Genomic DNA, 22,426 nt, shown 5'->3' with positions numbered 1-22,426 from the left:
GAAATAATACGCAAATAGAATTTCATTACTTAACATTTATTAATATTAAATATGAATAATTATGAATCATTTTCAAAATAATAATTTATATTTGTAACGAGAAAATTATTTTAAAAATGATACCTATTCAAAATTTGTCCGAAAAGAACGGAGACAGTTCTGGTACGGGCGATTTTAAATCATAACATAAATTCTCGGAAACTATTATTATTTAAGTATTATAAATTTTTACGCAAGAAATAATATATAAGTTGTATGAATGAAAAGTTGAGACGTGTAATATGGCACACTCGGAAAACTCATTGAATTCAAGCGAGCAAAAAGCGCGCCTTCAGTATTCAGATCTCGTTTATGCCCGGCTCACAATAACTATATTCGCAACGTTGCAATGCGAAGAACGCAGAGAGCGGCCGAAGAATCTTCTTTCATGCGGTAAGGTGCCACCGTTATTATTACACGACGGCAGATCCGCCGAGACGTCTCATGAGAATAAATTATTCGCCGGCGATAAATAACTGTCTGTGTGCGCCGAGGAACGTGTATAAATGATGCGGTGTCTTCAGTAACGGCGCTATGTACAAGAAGCGTCATTTTTACTGTTTTTTCATTACCTCATTTTTGCGAGGGTAAACCCGTGCTTGCGCGACGCGACTATATGGGAATTAATGACATACGAGTCGCATTTCGAAGTACCTCTAAAGAGGCACTTTACGCTAATGTTCCATACTGTAAACATCTTACTCAACGCGGCGCTTTGCGCGCATTTTCCACATTGCGAAAGTAAGCCCGGAGGCGTATTTTCATCGGGAGGGGAAGACATATGAACAATATAATCGTCTGTATAGCGATTATATAGATGCAGAGATAATTGCGGCGAGGATCTCAGATTGATTTCTCCCAATAAATAAGAGATTATAGGCGAACCTCGAGAATTAAATCGAGGCGATTTCTCGCTTCGTGAGAGTGGACACACACGCACAAGAGAGAGACACTCTGTAGCGATCTCTCCGCATCACGGGGCATCGAGGGGCTCGAGAGAGGTACTTTGTGGACATTTTCCGCGGCTGTGTGCGGCTGAGTCACGGAATCACAGAATCGGCGAGCGCGCATGCACGCGTGTCGGAGCTTTCGATCGTGCAGAATCCGGCGTGTTACGTTACGGCGAGCGTCCGCAAACTCGTCACGCTCAATTTACGATATCGATCGATCGGACAACCAACCGAGCGAGCGAGCGAGCAAGCGAGCGAGCGAGCGAGCGACCAGACGCGTCGTAAAGCGGAGGAGGCGATATTCGGGAACGCGGCGAGATATTGCGAGCGCTACGGATCGGACGGAATGCACGTTTGTGCTCGCGTTTACGACGCCGATCCCGACTTCGAGATCCCGTTTAGACTTTGACTCGACAACTTGGCTGTCGCTCCGTGCGACGCGCACCGTCGTGAAATCGGGAATTCCAGCGCTGTGGAATCTGCTCTTCCGCTTCGGCAAGTTCGCCGAAATCCGCGGTTGCTCGCCCGACATAAATTTCTTCGTCTCGAAACGCTCGATCCGACGTTCTCTGACCGCGGACAAAAATTAGATTAGTATTTGAAAAACTCGAGATATTTGATGAAACATAGAAGAAGAATATTTAATTCTATTGAATTTACGTTAAATAAACACATAAATTGTAAACGCCGTTCTTTTTCTCTGTGTGGAATTGCGCTAGATTTATCGTAGTAGTTACGTCATCGAAATTTTCAGCGTTAAAAGATTTATATGCGATACGCTGTGCTTTCAAGTCACTGAAACGATTTGTCAGATTTTTGTGTGTTTCCGGTGAAAACCAAAATTAATAAAAATAAATGGATCCGCGGGATCTCTACGGGATATTTTCCTTCTGTAAACGCCTTTTTTCGCATTACGGAAGCTTTTTAATTTAATGTCAATGACGTCATAGATTTAACTTTTGTCCGGGTGAAATCGACTAACGAAAAATAGGCGGGATACTTTGCAAGGTAAGCCGGAAGCGCGGGACATTGTGATTTACGCGGCGAAACGCGGGTTACAGATCGGATTTGCTTTTTCCCGCGGCTCTCTCGGATTTGAGTATCGCAGCTCGACGCGGTTGTTACCCTTTGCAAAAAGCATCCCCCCGTCCGTCGATTCAGGAATTTCAATGTAGAATCCGATCTTCCGCCCCAATAAGCGCCGCGGAATGAGATAACTCGATCCGCGGAATATCACGGAAAATTCTCTCTCTTCCCCTCTTTCTCTTCCTCGAAGAACATGACGAGCGAGTTGCATTTTTTTCTATCGATGTGCCGGCCGCGCGCATAAAGTGGATTGGAAAAATGACGAATTTAATCGGGACTGTCGCGCGAGGGCATGATGCGGAATGGTTTTCTTCGAAATTCCGATTTTTTTTTCCTTCTTTTCTCACAAATAGGGAGATTTTGTATGACCTCGGTTATTTATTCTCATTCGACACATCTGAAGAAAGAGCATGACGAACTTTGCAAGTCATGTATTTTCAGAATATCATTTCATATCAAAAGTTTCGAGATTATATTTTTCCCATTCGTTTCTTTTCGAATATTAAGGAAAAATATTATTTCATGAAAATGTTAGTTTTTAGCATGCTATCTCATTTTCCGGATATCGAAATCATGATTATACATAATAAGCGCTTTCAATCTGATTTTCAGTTAATTTTAAGTGAACCGGCACAAATCTTCCTAATTTGCGATTTCCTGATTACATCAAGAATATTAAAATTAGAATCTTGAGAATTAAATCTACATTTTTTTTTTTTGGTTGGAGTCTCGTTTCAAAGGGCAGTTATCTCCGTTTTTATCGAAGGATCTGTAGCTAACAGCAAGTGCTTCGCTTGTAATGCAAAGCAAACCGAGAAAGAAACGTACAGTTTGCAACACACAAAAGAGTGGTATTATTAACACCCTTTTGTAAGAACACGTGTGTTCCGCACCGTAACACGCGAATGCAACCCTCCCAAGAATTACGAAGCGCGTTTCCGTTTCTCCACGGTTGTTTCATTCTGCGATCTTTATTCCGCTTTCTTCATGCATCTTTCCATCCTCCCTCATTTCGCCGGCGTTCGCACGATCGCAGAGAGGGCGCAACCCTTGTTAACACAAAGAAACGCGTTCCTCCCCCGTATCCTTAATGGGAACTGACTCAAAGGAGGTAGTGGAAGGCAACGGAAACTTTTATTTCTCCTTTATGTGTGCCCTCCATCAAGTTGGAAAAAGAAAAAAGAAGAGATAGCTGGTAATAAGTAAGTATACATGTTTTGTCCAACTTTTTCACGATTGAGGGTTATCCGGGAAATATAAGGACGATTTATACTTCGCTAATGACAGCAAAAGTATAGAGTTACTTGTGCATTTCAGGAATTTCGTATTTGCACCAATTTCTTCAATAATAATTATATTTTATGTCAATAATTGGTATAATGTAACAATAATATTAGAATTCTGTAGATTTTGTAGAAGCCATTATCTTCCTTTCATACCGAGCAAAATGTTTTCCCATCTCGACGTAGTAGTTCCGTAACAGCAATCTCAGGCAAATCTCCTGGTAATTATATTTCCAATCTAGAAGTGCCTTACTTGTACCTCTTGAAAACCGCACTCTTATCGGCGCCTGTAAGGCAAACAAAGAGAGGCGCGAGGAGAAAGCGAGCCTGTCGCGACTATCCCTCCGGCGCTACATTCGCGCCGATATATTCGTTGTTACGCATTTATCAGCGTAAATCTCACCGCGCCGTTCCGTATTTACAGGCGTCATAACGGCAGTCGGCGATACGAGGAGGCAACTAATTATAATCCGAAAAGTTACACGAGTACGTGCACGGCTTTTCGAACGGCGCTCGACGGCCGCTTGACGAGAACTTTTCCACTCGACTCTCGCCGCCCCGCGCTTTCCCGGCCCACCCGCTCAATTTTCCCGGGGCATAATTAGAGCTCGGAACGCCGCCGCGCCGCCACCGCCACCGCCGCTCTGGGACACTCTTTATACGGGTGATATCGACGTGGCCGATATGGTTCTCTCTCTCTCTCTCTCTCTCTCTCTCTCTCTCTCTCTCTCTCTCTCTCTCTCTCCTCTCTCTCTTTTTTCTCAAAGTTGGTTTCTCGACCGAATAAAAGAACTTATCGGGAAGTTTCAAATCGATACGATGCAATGATTAAAAGGGAAATTCCACGGAAAGCGAGGTCGCGCAAGACGTTCACCAGGCTCGGAGATCGCGGTCCGGAAAAGGTGCCTCGCTTTCGGCGATAATTAAGCTCCCGCGGCGATTGGTAATAGTAACAGCGATCGTGCCACCGCGGCGATCATCGCCGCCGGCCGATAATTGTTTCTACGAAAGATCTCGAAGAAACTACCGCGCGTTTTACGGCCGCGATAGGGAGAGTCGACGATTGCTCGAGATTGCCACGGTAATAACGGAATAATGACGTTTGAAAAATTTCTGTTCGAGATTGGCCGCTCGATTCTAGATTGCCCTGCAATTTGTACCGTGTGTATATTTCAATGATATCGTAGTAGCTAAATGAGTATGGCTGATTTAAATTTTAATTTGTCGAAATATTAGGAAATGTATTAATTTTTCTCGTGATTTTTAAATTTACGACACGATACGATAAGAGATGAATGAACGAAAATAATACGGCGGGAATAAAAATTATATATTATGAGATAATCAAATATGCGAATCTCTCAAGATTTCTCAGGATTATCTTTTTATTTTTTCATCTTTCTTAATTTTTAAGAAAGAGAGAGAGAGAGAGAGAGGAAGAGCAAGGGATTGCACTTAAATACATCGCGCGTATCCATATTCGTCTCGCGTTATGTTTGGCGCGTTGTAAATAATCGATAGCGCGGGGAAGCAATTAATTATCGTCTCTTCATGATGATGGTGTATTTCCCGGAGGTGCGGCCGATCAGTTGGAACAACCGACTGATATTATTTGCGAAACTCCCGCTCGTACCGTCTATCACGGGAGATATTCGTGTATATTCGCGCCCCGTGCCAGCGCAACTCGCGCGGTTTTAATCGCGGCCGAAGTTACATATCCGTTTCGAGCTACGCGATCCGGAGAGTTCGTGGGCGAACTTCGAAATTCGCGAAAATTGGATCCGCTTGGCGCTCACGTTCGCCGAGTCGCGACGATTCCTCGTCACGCCAGTTCGATTTTGGATTGAGGCAGAGACACTCGAGGCAAAGTCTGGCAAACCGTAATTTGCAGCGAACCCGCGCCATTTCAAGCCGAGCAAACTCGGTATAAATAAAACTATTTCGTGGGATTGCAGAAGTTAAATATGTGGCACATGTAATAACCGAATGTTTGCATAATGGCAAAGTGAGTCGATAAATTGAAGGCTCGCGAATCGAAAATATCGGGAAATTCCTCGTGGAAAATTGCATTTATTTTGTGTATTTTGAAAATGCTTTTATATTCATTTTCACTTATGCGCGCGTTTCACATGGGGGAAAAATTTCACAAATAGATAATTGAGAGGTAGAATTTCGCTCCACCATTATCCGGACTTGGCTGTTTCGTCCAACTTCGTCCATGGAATCCAAATCCATTCGTAAAATCCTGCACGCAAACCGAGGCATGGTTTTGTTCGACTGTTGTGGTTCTCGGATGCTCGGAGCTAGTAGCATCGAATTCTTTTCAACCCTCGGTGAGCGTGTTGGGAAAAAAGTGGAAAGCGATGGCAGGGGGCGTAGGTAGCAGGCAAGCGCGAGCGCGCGGTAAGAGCGGAAGAGGCACAGGGTGCAGAGTCTCGTCGTTCTCATCGTCATCGTCGTCGTCGGTGGCGAACGATGGCGAACGGGGAAGGTTGCCGGGCGAACCGGTCGCAGGGGGTGGAAAGGGGATGAAAAGTTCGAAATAAAACGATAACGAGCACACCGCACGCGGCGGCGAGCTTGCCGACAGAAGCCGTCTGCTTATTACGTCACGCTGAACGTAGTTACTAATTAGTTACATTCAAAGCGCCGCGCGAGCAAGGACGACTGCTGAGAGGGTTGGGGGAGGAACGGCTTACTACCGGGTGAATTTGTTTTCTCGTCGTGGAAGGAGAGAGAAGGAGGGAAACATGACGGAAGGGAGAACGAGAAAGATGTTTTATACACAGGAGCGAGGAAGATAAATGCGACGAGAGAGACACGATGAGGAAAAAGGGGATGGTGGAAAGAACGCTGGAAAAAGAGAGGCGGTTGGCGCGGCCGGGGTTTGCGTGGAGGCGGGGGTGGTGGAGGCCGGAGCAAACGAGCCGTTCTTCACCCCCGTAGGTAGGTGGGTAGTTGAACGCGGTCTCCCGCGTCTCCTCTCTGTCTCTCGTACTTCCGGTTTCCATCGCCCCCTTTTTCTTCCTCCTGCACTATTCTCTCTTCCTTTCGCCTTCCTTCTCTTCCTTTCGCGTTCTCGGCTTTTCTCTCGCATCTATTCTCTTTATTCCTTCTCTCTCGCTTCTGTCCTGTCCCGCGCTCTACTCTCGCAACCCTTTTATTTCGCGATCTCGTTTCCGCGGCGAGGTTCCTTTTTTTTTCCCCCTTCCGACCTATATGTTCGGTCCCCTCCCCTTCGCCAACCTCGCCCCTGTTTTGCCCTTTACGCGCGCGCTTTTCCGGCTTCTCCTGCGCTACGTTCTAACCGCCTGCGTATCCACTGCGAAATCGATCGACCGAAACGTATTCCGGAGTGGCCGGAACGAACGAGAAGGCAACAGAAGGGAATGGGGTGGCATATGAGATCCGAGCGATTTAAAGGAATGCTGCAAGAAAGGGATGCAACCCGTTGCATAGCGACCTCGTTAAGCTCGTCAGTTTTTTTTCTGGCTTTCCCTTCCGGCACCATGTTGTTGTTCTTGTTTGTCCGATGCATCCCCGAACAAATCCGAAAGCAGGATCTTTTAACACAAACATTATTGTGATTATCGGCGTTTTATTTAACTGGCTTTTACTTGCCCTCACCGTGCTCGATTCGACGTATCTAATTTCATTTGTCTTTTCTACTCCTGAGAATTTGTTTTGTAGAAAGTTTTATTTTTATCGTACAAAAAATTCCTTTTTTTGTTTTATGGAATGTTTCCTATAACACGATAAAATTAATATTTTTCTTTTGTTCGATTTATACGCATCTCGTGCTCATACTTACCTGTCTCGATCGCTAAATATATATACATTTCATTATTATAGATATTACATATCTAAATATCTTCTCTTCTTTCGGAACATCCATTTATTAATACGCCCATTTATTAATACGTGTAATTATTAATGTATCTGTATATCAAAGGGGATTATTTCAGGGTACAATAAAAAATTACCCATCTGTTTAACTCGGCTTTTCGGAGTGTGAAGGGGCTTCGGGCTGGCGCATATGGGCCGCGGCTGCATCGACGGTGTTATTAATGACAACGGCGATATCGGGGGTCTCATTAAGAGTCCAGGAGCGTTCTCGTGGAAATGGCCGGTTTAGAAGTAAAGGCGAGTACACGATGCCGTTGGTTCGGGACGCCCGTATTAACGCCGAGGAAATCGGATTATGTCGTGACCTACAGCACCGCCTGTCTACTAACTTCTACATTAGCCTCCCTTCGAGCAAATTGCATTTATCCTACAGCGTGAGGGAGACGCGCGACGATCGGGTCCTCTCCGGTCCTCTCCTTTTCTCTCTCTCTTTCTTTCGTATACGCGGTACCGAGAGTATCCTTACGGTAGTAAATTGCTAATTCGCGAGTTGCGCAAACAATACCGGAACGAAAACCCACCGTCCTTTTTTGTTGCCGATAATAATTATTCCGTGAGCGCATTTAAAGTCCTCGTCGTTTTGCGAAACGTCCGCTCTTTCGAGCACTCGTTTACTCATTCATGTTTCCTCGATCGGCATTTATAGTTTACTTATAAATATGGCGTGAAGCCGGGCGCGCTCGCGCGCGTTTTCATCGCGGAAATATCGCCGATGCAAATTCCCTAAGTATCGGTAATACCGGCGAGATAGAAAGCCCGGAGAATGCATCCGAGAAAGAGGATTGCGTGTCTTCTGAAGTTAACGACGACGTCGCTCTGCCGCTTGGTGCTGTTCTCGTCCTTACGGAGATCGATAATTTCAATAAGGAAAAAAGAGTCGCCGCGTGATTGAGAAGCAAGCTAAATAAAAGTCAGACGAAGAGACGGAAGTAAGTGGCTTCGCGAGCACTTTACGGACTACCTTCTGCTCATTATTTCAGATGAGAGCTGCACTTTAGAGACGACAGATCAATGCCATGTGTACTTCAACAATTTCCTCTAAGGATAAATGTGCGAAATATATATAAATAATATAAATAAATGTCGATGTCGATCTCTACACGTTCTAAAGCAAAATGAAAAAAAAAAGGATGGGAAGCTTGCTTATTAAATAAATAATAAGATAAATCTTGAATGTAAAATCGCGCTCGAAGGTATCGCCGTCGTAATCGAAAATATCGCAGTGACAATTGGATGGTCGAATAGAAAGTAAGGGATATTGAAGGTTGCGGTTAATGATGAAGAGTCAGACCCCCCTTTCGTCTGTATAGGTTTCGTTCTGGCAGCAGCCGCGAACCCTTTCGCAATGGTATCGCCACGTGGTATTCGCAAAGTGACAGGTGCAATCGTCATTTACTACGACGTTCAAGGCTCTCGATCGGACTACGGATATTACGCACTGGCGAGCGAGTATGAATCGAAGGATCGGCTTTCGAAATCGATTCCATTACATCGTCCGAAGGACGCGCAACGAAAATGGCATGATCCTTTCGAAATGAATCTCACGCGCAGATGAGATAATCGCCAGTGCCGTTACGCGCTCCTCGCTCTCGCGCATCCATAATAATATCTAATTTATAAACATTGCTGCAAGCTGTAATCATGGAAATTTATGGTTAATTAAGGTTACATCTTATTAATGCGCAAAACATTTTTCGTTTTTTTTTTTATTTTTTTTTTTTTATTTTTCTATTTTGTCGCGCATTTCATAACCGGATGCGTTCGCGATATTTATTGCATCTGTCCGCACGAGGTCGCGCTTACCATGTACATTTTGTTTATCAGATCGGTGCACGCAAAGATGGGAAAACAACGGTTAATATTAATTTCCGTTGTACTCTCAGTTAAGTGGTCAAACGATTAGAGCCATGCATGTTGATCCTTAACGCGATAAATTTCCGGAAAACGAACAATTTAATTTGTTTATTTAATTGAAACGTTTTATGGGATTTGTTTTATATCAGTACACGCGCGACAGAATTTGATGCTATGCAAGTCGCATTCCCGAATTTGGATGTCACGCGCTTATTTTTCAAAATAAAAATTTAGAACGCAAATTAAAGTCAATCATTTATTAAATTTCTCGATATTTTAAATTTTAATATTGATTAATGATTTTATTATTGATTAAAATTAAATATATATGTATGAGATATATCTTATTTTTTGTTGAAAAATGATATTGCGATAGATATAGATAAATTAAACGATTAAAATTATAATTATATATCGTTGATTGAGGGAGAGACAATTTGATATCTTTATTCACTATTTTTTTCACTTTATAACTTTTGCGCGATCGATGCGTGCCGAATGTTGTTTTAAATACAAATAACGCTATTGCGAATATTGCATTTGTTCATAAAATACAGCAGATAATAATAGATATGTAATCCGGAATGAATGCACTTTCAATATTGCTGGAAATTCTGTAGGTTATATTTTTTTTTTTTTTAGATATTATATGATATACTGTCAAATCCTTTCCCAATTACAACAATATTGATATTTATTCAAGAATGTAATTATACAAAATTTAATTTAAAATTGAAAAGCTGTAAGCCGTCATATTTTATTGCAATTTGTAAAATTTCGTAATAAAATATTTAAAGATTGAAATATATACATCTATCCTTTAAAGAGATATGATATTTTATATATATATATGACGGACTAGATGTAAAATTTACATTGACAAGATATTACTACAATTGCGTACAGTGGTATTTCTTGAATAAGTAGCGAATGGCGGACGCTCGTATACGGGAAATCATTTTCAACAAGTGGGCAACAGGGTTGTTCGTCAGAAATGAGAAGGGAGAAAGACGTGAAGAGGAGAATATAAATGATGAGTCCGATTTTTAATGAAAGCCGCGCCACGAGGGGAGAGTGCGTACGCGGCGTAGCCGCGTTTGTTCCTAGAGAACCCTTCAGACCGCTGGATCATCCAGTTACGCCCCAGGGAACGAGGGAGAAAAATCCTAATAATCGCTGGTCGAAAAATATCACCGACGAACCCCCTCGACCGTTTAATTGCGCGCCGAAGTACGAAACATATTGGTTTCCCGGTCGCATTTTCTCACTTTTCTTTCCACCAACTGACCGTTCTCTTCTACTTTCTGGACTTTCCCTTTATGGCAATTTCCGTCAAGATTTATAGTATAACAAAAGTATAAAGCTGTGATTTATCTGACCTAAAAGAAAAAAGAATGATGATTTCATTAATACAAAAACAATATATTAGTAATTAATAATTATATATAAATCGATCTAATATATACAGCATTGGCATATATTTAAAATTTGCTGCTTGCTATATAATTGAATTAATTACTTATATTATACAATATAAGTAATTAATTCAAAATATTTGAAACTATGCGAGAATAATGAATAATTTCAGCATGGACAATCAATTGTTCTTCTTTCGTTTAATTTATTTATTGTTTATCCTTTTTCTTTTCACTTAACTCTTCTTTTCCTATGTATTTGCAAATTTCGTTGTTACAATATTCGTCATCTTTTTCTCATTCATGGGAATTGAAAATTGTGGCGATTTTTGAAATGACGTCCATAATTATTTTTTTTTCCTAATATATTAGAATAATATTCAGTTACTTAAATAATTATTATTATCTACAAATACAAATTAGTAATTATAAACAATTGTGCATACAAATACTGTAAGCCATAAACATTTATAAAAAATTTATTATTAATTACAGAAATTAAAAATTATGTATAAATAATTTAATTAGAAATTATTTTTTTAAAGAAGTCGTGTGTGTGTGTGTGTGTGTGTGTGTGTGTGTGTGTGTGTGTGTGTGTGTAGAATTTTTTTGAAATCTGGCACAAAATAAAAATATTCCGTATATATACATATACACGGAATATTCTTATTTTATGCTAAATATAATTTAATTAAAAATTTAATTAAAATATATACACATAAATTTTCCTATTTAAATAAATAAATGTGTACATCTTGTCATAAATTAATAATTTTTTTTTTTAATAAGCATAACATTGGCATGATATTGGACAATACAGATATCTTGTGATGAAACAATTTTATATGTATTTCTCATATTTAATTGTTATGTGTTTATTACAGATAAATTTTTATACTTATTGAAGACTATACAATTGTTTTTACATTAACTAAGAAGTTATTTATAAAAAGAAGACATAATAAAGATTTATTAATTTTATACAACTATTAATTAATTCTTTATTGCTATGTAGAAGTTTGTTTTTTTATTTGTAATCATTTACATATTACAGATTGCATGAAAATGTTCATTATTCGCAAACGGTGCGTGACACAGTAACAACGTGCATCGAATAATTCAGCGTTAAAATCAAATATTTGTCACGAAAATTTCATGCTCGGCATCCGATCATCAGAAGTTGCTGCTTCGACGTGCTATTTGCGGTACACCTGTTATCTCTTTTTGCAATATTTGCGACATTGTCGTGTTTACTACAATATCGCATTACCGGATTAAACATTAAGATTAAATATTTTCATATAGCACATTTGAGAACACCTGTGCAAATTAATATGCTTTTTATTGAGGAAACTGCGCACTGAATTCATATTATATGCAATACTTATGAGACTATTGGAGAGTCGTATCTGTAATCAAACTAATGTCTAATTAATGGAGCCAGAACAATTTTCCGCATGCTAAGATTTTTAACATTTTAGAATATTTTGCATTGAATAGTTTTTTGCATTGTGAAATTGGCGAAACCAGCATATCATTTTAACGTTATAATAAAACAATTGAAATGAAAAACAAAATTATGAACACACACACACACACACACACACACACACACACACACACACACACACACACACACACACGCACATATTTTTAATTAATATAATACTAGAGATTGATTTTATGTAATTGTGTAAAAAATGCATGTTTTTTTTTTTAATTAATTTTATCGAGAAATTTTAATTACAGGGAAGGACGTAACTATTATTTCTGATACACTCAGTATTCCTATGCATTGCAATGATGGTCTTTTAATCAATTTTTGCAATAATTCCTAGCTGCAGCAGACTTTGTTGCTTGATAACTTTGTCATTTAAATATCTGTAAATTTTCTAGCTTCTTTCTATAATTTGTTAATATGTCTGTAAAATAGAATTGTTTAATCCAAAATAGAATTGTTTTCTTAATATTAGGCTTAGTATTATTCATTATATTATATTATTTTAATATATAGTTATATAGTATAGTAGTATAGTTATATAGTTTCGAGAATATAAATACGAATATACTCAACTATTAATTCTTAATGGTAATAGAAAAATTATGCAAACAATGCAGGAATTACACACGATTGATGTAATCTGTTATTAATACACTGACACTGAGAACGATAAAGATAGATAAGTATTTATTACAAAGATTATATTGTTGTATGAAGGTAGAAATTGATTCTCAATCTTTTGTGCTGCGAGAAAAGTTTATCAATAACGTGCATCGTAATTTGTAGTTTATATAGCTGTTGTTCGCATGCAAATTTTGAATACGTAAATGCCATCAGCTATAAATCGCGTTGCGTGCAGATGAAGAAAATATTTATGTGATCTATTAAACAAATACAAGCCGATATGCATCAAGTTGCAGTGGTACCATAGCGGATAAATAAATTTTCATATTGTCGAAGAACAAGACATATTAGTTTTTGAATAGCAATTGATCGCATCGCGTCGCATGCACACTTATATATTTATATATATATATATATATATATATATATATATATATATATATATATAAATGAATAGAATGTGAATAGATAAGAGAATAGATAGAGAATGTGAATAGATAAGAGAATGGATATATATATATATATATATTCATTCTCTTATCTATTTTGAATCTGGTTTATACAATTATGTTAATCCTTTTTGCATCGTGTATCGTTTACTTTCGATTTAACCGCTTAATAGATCTTGGTAGATTAACTCGCTTTGACTATTGCACGATCGTCGATGCTCATAATTAGTATTACATCAATCTCTTGAAATCGATTACAACGCATTTACTACTACATTAAAGATTAGGCAACCGTTTCGTCGCATCGCACAATTAAGATCAAAAACGTTTTGCAATAAAATTCTATTTTTTTAAGTATTAAATAATAAGAAATAAAATAACAGTATATATTTCTAAAGGATTGTACAGGATAATAAAATATGGATATTTTATGTTAATTTTATTCTAATTGAGAAAATATTTATTACAAATAATTTTGCACTACATGTATTTTTTGTAAGGTTGAAAATGGATGAACCATACGTGATACGTGGCGATCAAAATTCCAATTCAATCTCGTCTCAAGAGAATTGGTATGTTAAATGTATGTCAAAATCAAAATAAACCAAAATTAATCCAATTATTCTTTAACTAAAAATAATAAAAGAAAATTTTATTATTGAATAACTTAATATTAATTATATTAATGAATTAATATAAGTTTCCTTATTAAACTGTCATTATATCTCCGATACTATACATTCTTAATATCATATAATGCAACAAGGATTTAATATAAGTAGTAATGATAATTAAGAATCAGATAATTAAAAATCATTCTTTACACACATGAATGATAACCACTTTGTTTTCGAAATAATTGAAATATCAAAAGATTATAATTATTCAAATTGCGGCTTACTTGCGGCAGGAACAAATACCCTTGCTGGTGCAACTTCCTCCTTTGTATCCTTTAAAGAGGCAATGGGCAGCACAAGCGCTGTGACCAATTCCAAGACCAGAGAGAAGGTCACAAGTGACCCTACGTTCGCGATGGTGTTGTCCGACAGGTGCCAAATTCAAGAATCTGTTCTCATTTGTCAGCTGAGATTTTGATTCATCTTGATTTGATATACGCAATAGAGAAATGTTATTATTCCAAAATAAAATTATTTAAAAATATATAATTTTTTTTATAAAATCACTACTTACAAAAAGTATTGGAAGACTTAATCGATATTCAATATATGTAGATATATTTAAATATTCTTAGAAATTATTTTGGACGTTCACGAACTTTGTCCAATTTATAAATTTACCATTATCTTTTCTATTAACCATTATGTCGTTGTTTAAAATAAGACATAAATTTACATTTTTCTTCCGTTCACGAATTTATATTCTTATATCTATTCAGTTTTACATTTTTCTTTTTCATACCTTCAATTGGAAGTGCGATTGCAACCGCAGCTAGCACCAAGAGAGCGAATACGTAGATCTTCATTTTGAGGAAAAATGAGGAATGTTTGACTTTGAGAATTTTGTAAAGTACTCGTTTAATTTCATCGTTCTTTATATACTATATATAAGTTAAATGATTATAAATTGTGTGATAGTGGGAAGACGTTGATAAGTACAGTTTCATTTGATTGAACATCTCTGTTAAATCTTGTTGTGCTTTGGCCTTGAATTGTTAAATATGTAATTGGAATAACCTTGCGTAATCACTCCAATTATATTTAACTTGTTATATTTATTCAATATAATGAGCAAGTGTAATGCAATGAATGCTCAAAGATAAGAAAAAATAAATATTTTTATACTTTCTCTTGAAATTATTATAACTGAAAATATCAAAGTACAGAATAAATATAATAGATTAAATATAATTGGGATGATTACGCAAGTTCATTCCAATTATATTTAACAATTCAAAGCCAAAGCATGACAAAATTAGTAAGAAGAAATAAAGTAGAGTCTATTTGCAACAAAATATTTAGCATATTGTAACTATTTTAAAAAATAAAATTAATTTTCTTAAAGATTAACTTTTATTTTTGATTATACTACTTTCATACTATTACTAGTCAATTTTTTCAGTCACGCATTGTTACTTCAAATCATAATTTACGAAATCAAAACACAAACGCTGCATTCTAAAGTTTATCTCTAGCCATCTATCGATATTTAAAAGGAAAACAAAATTACGAAACACTAATAATATCTTGTGCTATTGTACAAGAATGTATATTTCACAATTCATGCACAAGAATGTATACCTCACTTTGCAAATTAATTTTAAAGTTGTATATGTCAGAACATCAATAAGAGCTTGAAAATTTTGTAGATTGATTGATATTATTTTTTCTGCATATGAAAGCTGAGCATAATTTTTTGAACAATTTAAAAATTATTTAATTTTTAAATTTATATTGATTCATATAGAGAGGAAAAAACGCTTATTATAACACTGAGTATATTATATTTAGAATATTTATATTTCGTTTTAAAATTATTATGTAATGTACATATACACATAATTATTTTTATATTTTATGTATATATAAATATTATATATATTTATATATATAATATTACGTAAATTGTATATATAAATTATTCAATATCTATAATAATGCAAAATTTTCCTACTGATATTTTTGTTTTTTTGCAGTTGATTTCAGGAAACATTTAATCAATTGATACAATCAATTGATAAGAAAAATTTTTGTTATTAATTAGAAAAAAACTTTATTTAAAATAATTTCTTTCATGAAAATATTAAAAATCGTATTTTGTTTATATTTTGATTTCTTTATTCCAAATTATTTATTTCATATTTCAATTAATATAAATTTAAGAATTTTTTCATTTGTTGATAATATGTATTATTATTATTATTATCATATAATTAATTAGCCCTAAATTATAAGAAATTAGTACTGTATACGCCATCTGTAGTATGCGCATAACTACTTTTCATCTCATATGATAAGTTATTAAATGATATTATGATCGATAACAAAGCATTTTGCAAAGAATTATAAAAAAATATAGTTTTATTATTATTATTAATGTACATATATTTATTTTAAGCAAATATACATTTATTAGATTTTTCTTTTTTATAGAGGAGAAAAATCTTTGAAAGACTTTCTGGGGAATTAATCTTCAAAGTAATGTGGAATTTGATGCACATCGCGGAAGATACTATATGCATCACTTAATATCCACTAAAAATGTACTTTGACGTCATTTTCAGCTGTTGGTAAGGAATTCCAGAATTGTCAGTAATTATATATGATTTTAATCCTATATAAGATTAGTTTTTAATCATGGAAAACTTTTGTTGGGGTACTTTTATTGACTTTTTGATAGAAAAACTATCCCAGATAACACGCAAGTCTAAAACACACCTTAAAGACATCTTTTTCAAGACATCTTTAGAACTTTAAAAAGATATCTTTCAAATATTTGTCAGACTTTTTAAGAAAACATTTAAAAATTGTCTCTTATAAGATAAGTTTTTAAAACAGTTATTTATATTATTGATTATTACAACATTTATCTAAAAACGACAATATATTTATCGATTGAAATACACGACTTCCATCTCGAACATAATCAATAATAATATTGCATATTGTTGGTATGCAATATTTGTAATAGATAAATCACATGTATATCTACATAGATTGTTCGTCAACAGGAAAAAAATTTAAAGAGTACTTCTAAATGATGAAATAAAATCGAAATTAAAAGTAACAGCCATTAAGGCTATATAATTATTCATTTTTTATAATTATAAAAGTTCAAATATATTTACGTAAAAAGTGCTTTAAAAAATACAGGAAAATTTAAATATACTTTATACTTAAAAAACGAAGTCTTAATTGCAGTTTTATTTCTAATTTTTATTTTACTTTATAATTTAGAATTATTTTTTAAAATTTCTCCCATCCATTGCTGAACGTTCTGTGTGTGTGTGTGTGTGTGTGTGTGTGTGTGTGTGTGTGTGTGTGTGTGTGTGTGTATTTATTATTATTTATAACAATCTGTATATACGTATATATATATATATATATATATATATATATATATATATATATATATGTATATGTATATACATATGTATATACATTTCTAATGATATCCTCAAATACATCTTATATCTTACAAAAAGACGATTACATAATGACATAATCAAAATATATTACCTTCTAATGTTTAAAATTTAACATCTTAGTCATGTTTTTTACTATTTGAGATTCCAATATTTTGTATTACTATAGTACTACAACGATACAATAAAGACGAAGTTGTCCGGAAACGCATTTGTAAAGAAGAAAAAAAGCATAAGGCAGAAGCTGAAGATACTTGATACATCGATATATTTATGATTTTAATATTCACAAAACTTTCCTAACAACAAAGCTGCTCTTTGTTATAACAAATATAATATTAGATATAATATTAATATTAAATTATAATAGAAATCAGTTTTGTCATTAGAAAAGTATTAAAATCATTGAAAAATCGATTAAATATCTCCAGTTTCTACCGTATTCTTTCCCTTTCCGACATGTTTCTAGGCAATTTTGCCTTAATATTAAGGCGAACTCATATATTTAAAATTGACCTAAAAAAATATGTCTTATAAAACGTTTCAAAGATCATTCGGATAGTTCCCAAAAGCATTTAAATAATTTTAAAATGTCTTAATGTTTTCTACGATCGTCTCTTAATTTTTTACTTATAGATGGTTCTGAAATGTATAAAAATATTATATGTTTATCATTAGGCATTAAATTTTGAAGAAATAATAACGCTGTACAATATTTTATATTATATTTTCGCATTTTAATATATGGTTATATACTTTTGAGAAATTCAATTATACTTAATTATTAATTCTTAATGTCAATGAGAAAGTTGAGTGCAAACAATGCAATTATTACACAACTATATATAAAATGTAATTTGTAACTGTGTGATATAAGTTTTATTATTTTATTATTAATATTTAACATTGAAAGCAATACGTGTTTGTTATAAAGATAAATGTTTGTTTATAAAGATTATGATTGGTAGAAATTGGTTCTTAATCTCTCATGCTACAAGAAAAATTTATAAACAATATGTATTGTAGTTTATAGTTTATATCAGATATTATTCGCACGCAAATTTTGAATACGTAACTGCCGTCAGCTACAAATTGTGTTGCGTGCAGATGAAGAAAATATTTATGCGATCTATTAAAACAAATACAAACCGATATACATCAAGCGTTGTAGCGACGCCATAGCGAATAGTGGACAAAAATAAATTCTTATATTGTCGAAGAACAAAACATACCAGTTTTCAAATAACTATTGATCGCGTCGCATGCACTCTTACATATATCCATGTTATTGGCTGAATTATTTAAAGCTGATGTACAATAATTATGTTAATCTTTCTTACATTATTTGTTTTTGATTTAACCGCATGATAGATTTTGGATTAACCCGCTTTGATCGTCATGCGATCGTCAATAATTAGTATTACATTAATCTCTTGAAATTGATTGAAGCGACTACAACATATTTATTATTATATTAGACATAAGTAATTATTTCGCCGTATCATACAATCAAAATCAAAGATGTTTCGTACAATTTAATTCCATTTTTTAAGTATTAAATATGAAATTAAACAGTACGTTTTGCTGCAGGATTCCGAAGGATAATAAAATATAAATATATTGCGTTAATCTTATTTTAATTGGAAAAATATTTATTACAAATAATTTTACAATACATATATTTTATGTAACGTTAAAATTCCAAAATGGATAAGTTAGATGTGATACATGTCGATTAAAATTCCAATTTAATTTCTTCTCAGGAAAATTATTATGTTATTAGAATCAGGATTGACCAATCCTCTACCTAAAAATAATAAAAAAGAATTTTATTATTTAATAAAAGAATAACTTAATATTGATCATATCGATTAATTATATTATTTCTCATTAAACTGTTATTAAATCTACGATAGCAGCACGTTCTTAATTAATATCATACAATATAGGATTTAATATGGTTTAGTAACAGTAATTTAAAGATCATTTTTTTTACACACATGAATTATAACTACTTTGTTTATGAAATAATAGGAATATGATAAGAAAATAATTATTTAAATCACGACTTACTTATTGGTGCAAACGCAAACTCTGTTGCTATTGCAGTATCCTCTTTTGTATTTCTTAGCATTGCAATGAGCATTGCAAGCGGTACGGGCACCCCATGGAAGTCTACAAGTGGCTCTACGTTCGCGATGATGTTGTTCGACAGGTTCCAAATTCAAGAATTCGTTCTCATTTGCCATCTGGGATTCCGATTCATCTTTATTTGACATACGTAATAGAAAAATGTTTACTCCAAAATAAAATTAATTAAAAACATTATTTTTTCTTATGGTATTAAAATTATTACTGACAAAAAGTATTGAAAGAATTAATATATATCGGTATGTAGTATATGCAAATATATTTAAATGTTTTAAAAGGTATTTTTGACATCCACGGACTTTGTTTCAATTTATATTAGCATCGCCTTTTCTATTGTTATTAAGTGTTGTCATTATGGTCGTTATTGAAAATGAGACATAAATTTATATTCTTCTATTTGCAAAATTATTCTTATATCTATTCGATTGTAGATTGTCTTTCATACCTTCAATGGGAAGTGCGATGGCAATTGCAACCAAAAACAAGAGAGCGAATGCAATCTTCATTTTGAGAATTTTTGCTGAGTGTAGATCTTGTGTAAGAATATTTATTTAATTTCGTTCTTTATATATCATTTTGAATAAATAAAAATTGCACAATACGTGACGAGTGGGGAGATGCTGATAACTGGGGCGATTTTCGTTTGATTAAATATCTTGTTAAATTCATTTCAATATTTAACGAGATAAGAAAAAATACATATTTATATATTTGTTTTTAAAATTGTCTTATTAATACCTTTAAAATTTTCAAGTGTAGGAATTATATTTGCATAATCATTTTAATCGTGTTTAATAATTTAGTAACAAATTAATTTTCATATTGTTGAAGAATAAAACACACGAGTTTTTGAATAGCAACTGATCGCATTGTATGCAAACTTAATAATATATATCTATATTCTCTTATCTATTTTGAATCTGGTTTATGCAATAATTATGTTAATTCTTTTTGCATCGTGTATCGTTTACTTTCGATTTAATCGCTTGATAGATCTTGATAGATTAACTTGCTTTGACCATCATGTGATCGTCAATGCTCATTAGTATTACAGTCTGTTGAAATTGATTATCGCACAACGTATTTATTGTTTCATCAGAGATTAGAAAATTATCTCATTGCGTCGTGCAATCAAGATCAAAGAACGTTTTGTTTGTAATATGATTCCATTTTTTAAAGTATTAAATAAGAAATTAAATAGCACGTACTGAAGGATTGTGAGAGATAAAATATAGATATATTGCGTTAATCTTATTTTATTCAGAAAAATATTTATTACAAGTAATTTTGCAATACATACATTTTATATAACGTTAAAATTTTTAAATGGATAAGTCAGACATGACACATGTCGATTAAAATTGCAATCTAATCTCTTCTTAGGAAAATTACGTTGTTATCAGAATCAAAAATCAATCAGGAATCATTAATCAATCTTCTACCTAAAAATGAAAAAACGACTTTTATTATTGAATAAAAAAAATAACTTAATATTAATCATATCGATTAATCATACATTTCTACATTAAGCTGTTATTAAATTTACGATAGCAGCAAGTTTTTAATTAATATCATATAATGTAGGATTAATTATGATCACTTTGTGAAATAATAGGAATATAATAAGAAAATAATTGTTTAAATCACGACTTACTTATTGGTGCAAACGCAAATTTTCTTGTTATTGCAGTATCCTCTTTTGTATTTTTTAGCTTGGCAATGAGCATTGCAAGCGGTACGAGCACCAATAGGAAGATTACAAGTGGCTCTACGTTCGCGATGATGTTGTTCGACAGGTTCTAAATTCAAGAATTCGTTCTCATTTGCCAGCTGGGATTCCGATTCATCTTCATTTGACATACGCAAGATAGAGAAACGTTATTATTATTCAAAAATAAAATTATTTAAAAACGTTATTTTTTTCTTATGATATTAAAATCATTACTGACAAAGGGTATTGAAAGAATTAATATCGATATGTAGTATATGCAGATATATTTAAGTTCTTAGAAGCTATTTTCGGCATTCATGAACTTTGTTCAATTTATAAATTTAGCATTGACTTTTCTACTAAATGTTATCGTTATTGAAAATAAAACATGATATTTATATTCTTCTATTCGCAAAGTTATATTCTTATATCTATTCGATTATAGATTGTCTTCCATACCTTCAATGGGAAGTGCGATGGCAACCGCAACCAGAAATAAGAGAGCAAATACAATCTTCATTTTAAGAAATACTGAGTATTCGATGGATCTCGTATCATTAGAATATTCATTTAATTTTGTCGTTCTTTATATACTATCTCGAATGATTATAAATTGCACAATACGTGACGAGTGGGAAAATACTGATAACTACGGCGATTTTCGTTTGATTGAATTTGTAGATCTTCAATATTCAGAGAGATAAGAAAAAATACATATTTATATTATATTACGTTATATTTATATTTATATTATATATTTGTTTTTGAAATTGTCTCATTAGAACTTTTAAAATTCTCAAGTATAGAGGTTATACTTGCGTAATCATTTTAATCGTGTTTAATACTTTACTAACAAATGAATTTTCACATTGTTGAAGAACAAAATACACGAGTTTTTAAATAGCAATTGATCGCATTGCATGCAAATGTATCCATCTTTTCTTATCTATTTTGAATCTGGTTTATGCAATAATTATGTTGTCCTTTTTGCATCATGTATCTGTTTTCGTGTATTTATTTTTAATTTAATGTAATAGATCTTTAATGTAATAGATGGATTAACTTGTTTTGACCATTATGCGATCGTCAATGCTCATAGCTCAATTGTATTACATTAATCTGTTGAAATTGATCGGATAACGTATTTACTACTTTATCAGAGATTAGAAAATCATCTCATCGCATCGCATATATACACACACATACACACACACACACACACACACACACACACACACACACACACACACACACACACACACACACACACACACACACACACACACACACACACACACACATATATATGTATACACTTAACATTATTTTTATATTTTATATATATATATAAATTA

At 33.7% G+C, this 22,426-nt stretch overlaps 2 protein-coding genes across 2 annotated transcripts; both read right to left on the bottom strand.

The window, feature by feature from the left end:
• Positions 1-13,718: 13,718 nt before the first annotated feature.
• On the bottom strand, positions 13,719-21,629 carry LOC105428038 (uncharacterized). The gene is made up of 6 exons (XM_011640090.2): positions 21,531-21,629; positions 21,015-21,207; positions 18,634-18,661; positions 14,527-14,665; positions 14,009-14,207; positions 13,719-13,737 (listed from the first exon to the last, which is right to left on the bottom strand). The coding sequence occupies exons 1-6, from the start codon at positions 21,589-21,591 to the stop codon at positions 13,734-13,736; spliced, it is 624 nt and encodes a 207-aa protein (XP_011638392.2). The 5' UTR covers positions 21,592-21,629; the 3' UTR covers positions 13,719-13,733.
• LOC105428039 (defensin-like) lies at positions 18,830-19,926 on the bottom strand. The gene is made up of 3 exons (XM_089083276.1): positions 19,806-19,926; positions 19,283-19,475; positions 18,830-19,016 (listed from the first exon to the last, which is right to left on the bottom strand). Exons 1-3 carry the CDS (start codon positions 19,864-19,866, stop codon positions 19,013-19,015), a joined length of 258 nt encoding a protein of 85 aa, XP_088939402.1. The 5' UTR covers positions 19,867-19,926; the 3' UTR covers positions 18,830-19,012.
• Positions 21,630-22,426: the final 797 nt, after the last annotated feature.

Source organism: Pogonomyrmex barbatus, unplaced genomic scaffold, assembly GCF_055798465.1.
Source record: "Pogonomyrmex barbatus isolate J1 unplaced genomic scaffold, ASM5579846v1 scaffold7, whole genome shotgun sequence".
NCBI lineage: Eukaryota > Metazoa > Arthropoda > Insecta > Hymenoptera > Formicidae > Pogonomyrmex > Pogonomyrmex barbatus.
This window is presented reverse-complemented; position numbering and strand designations above follow the sequence as displayed.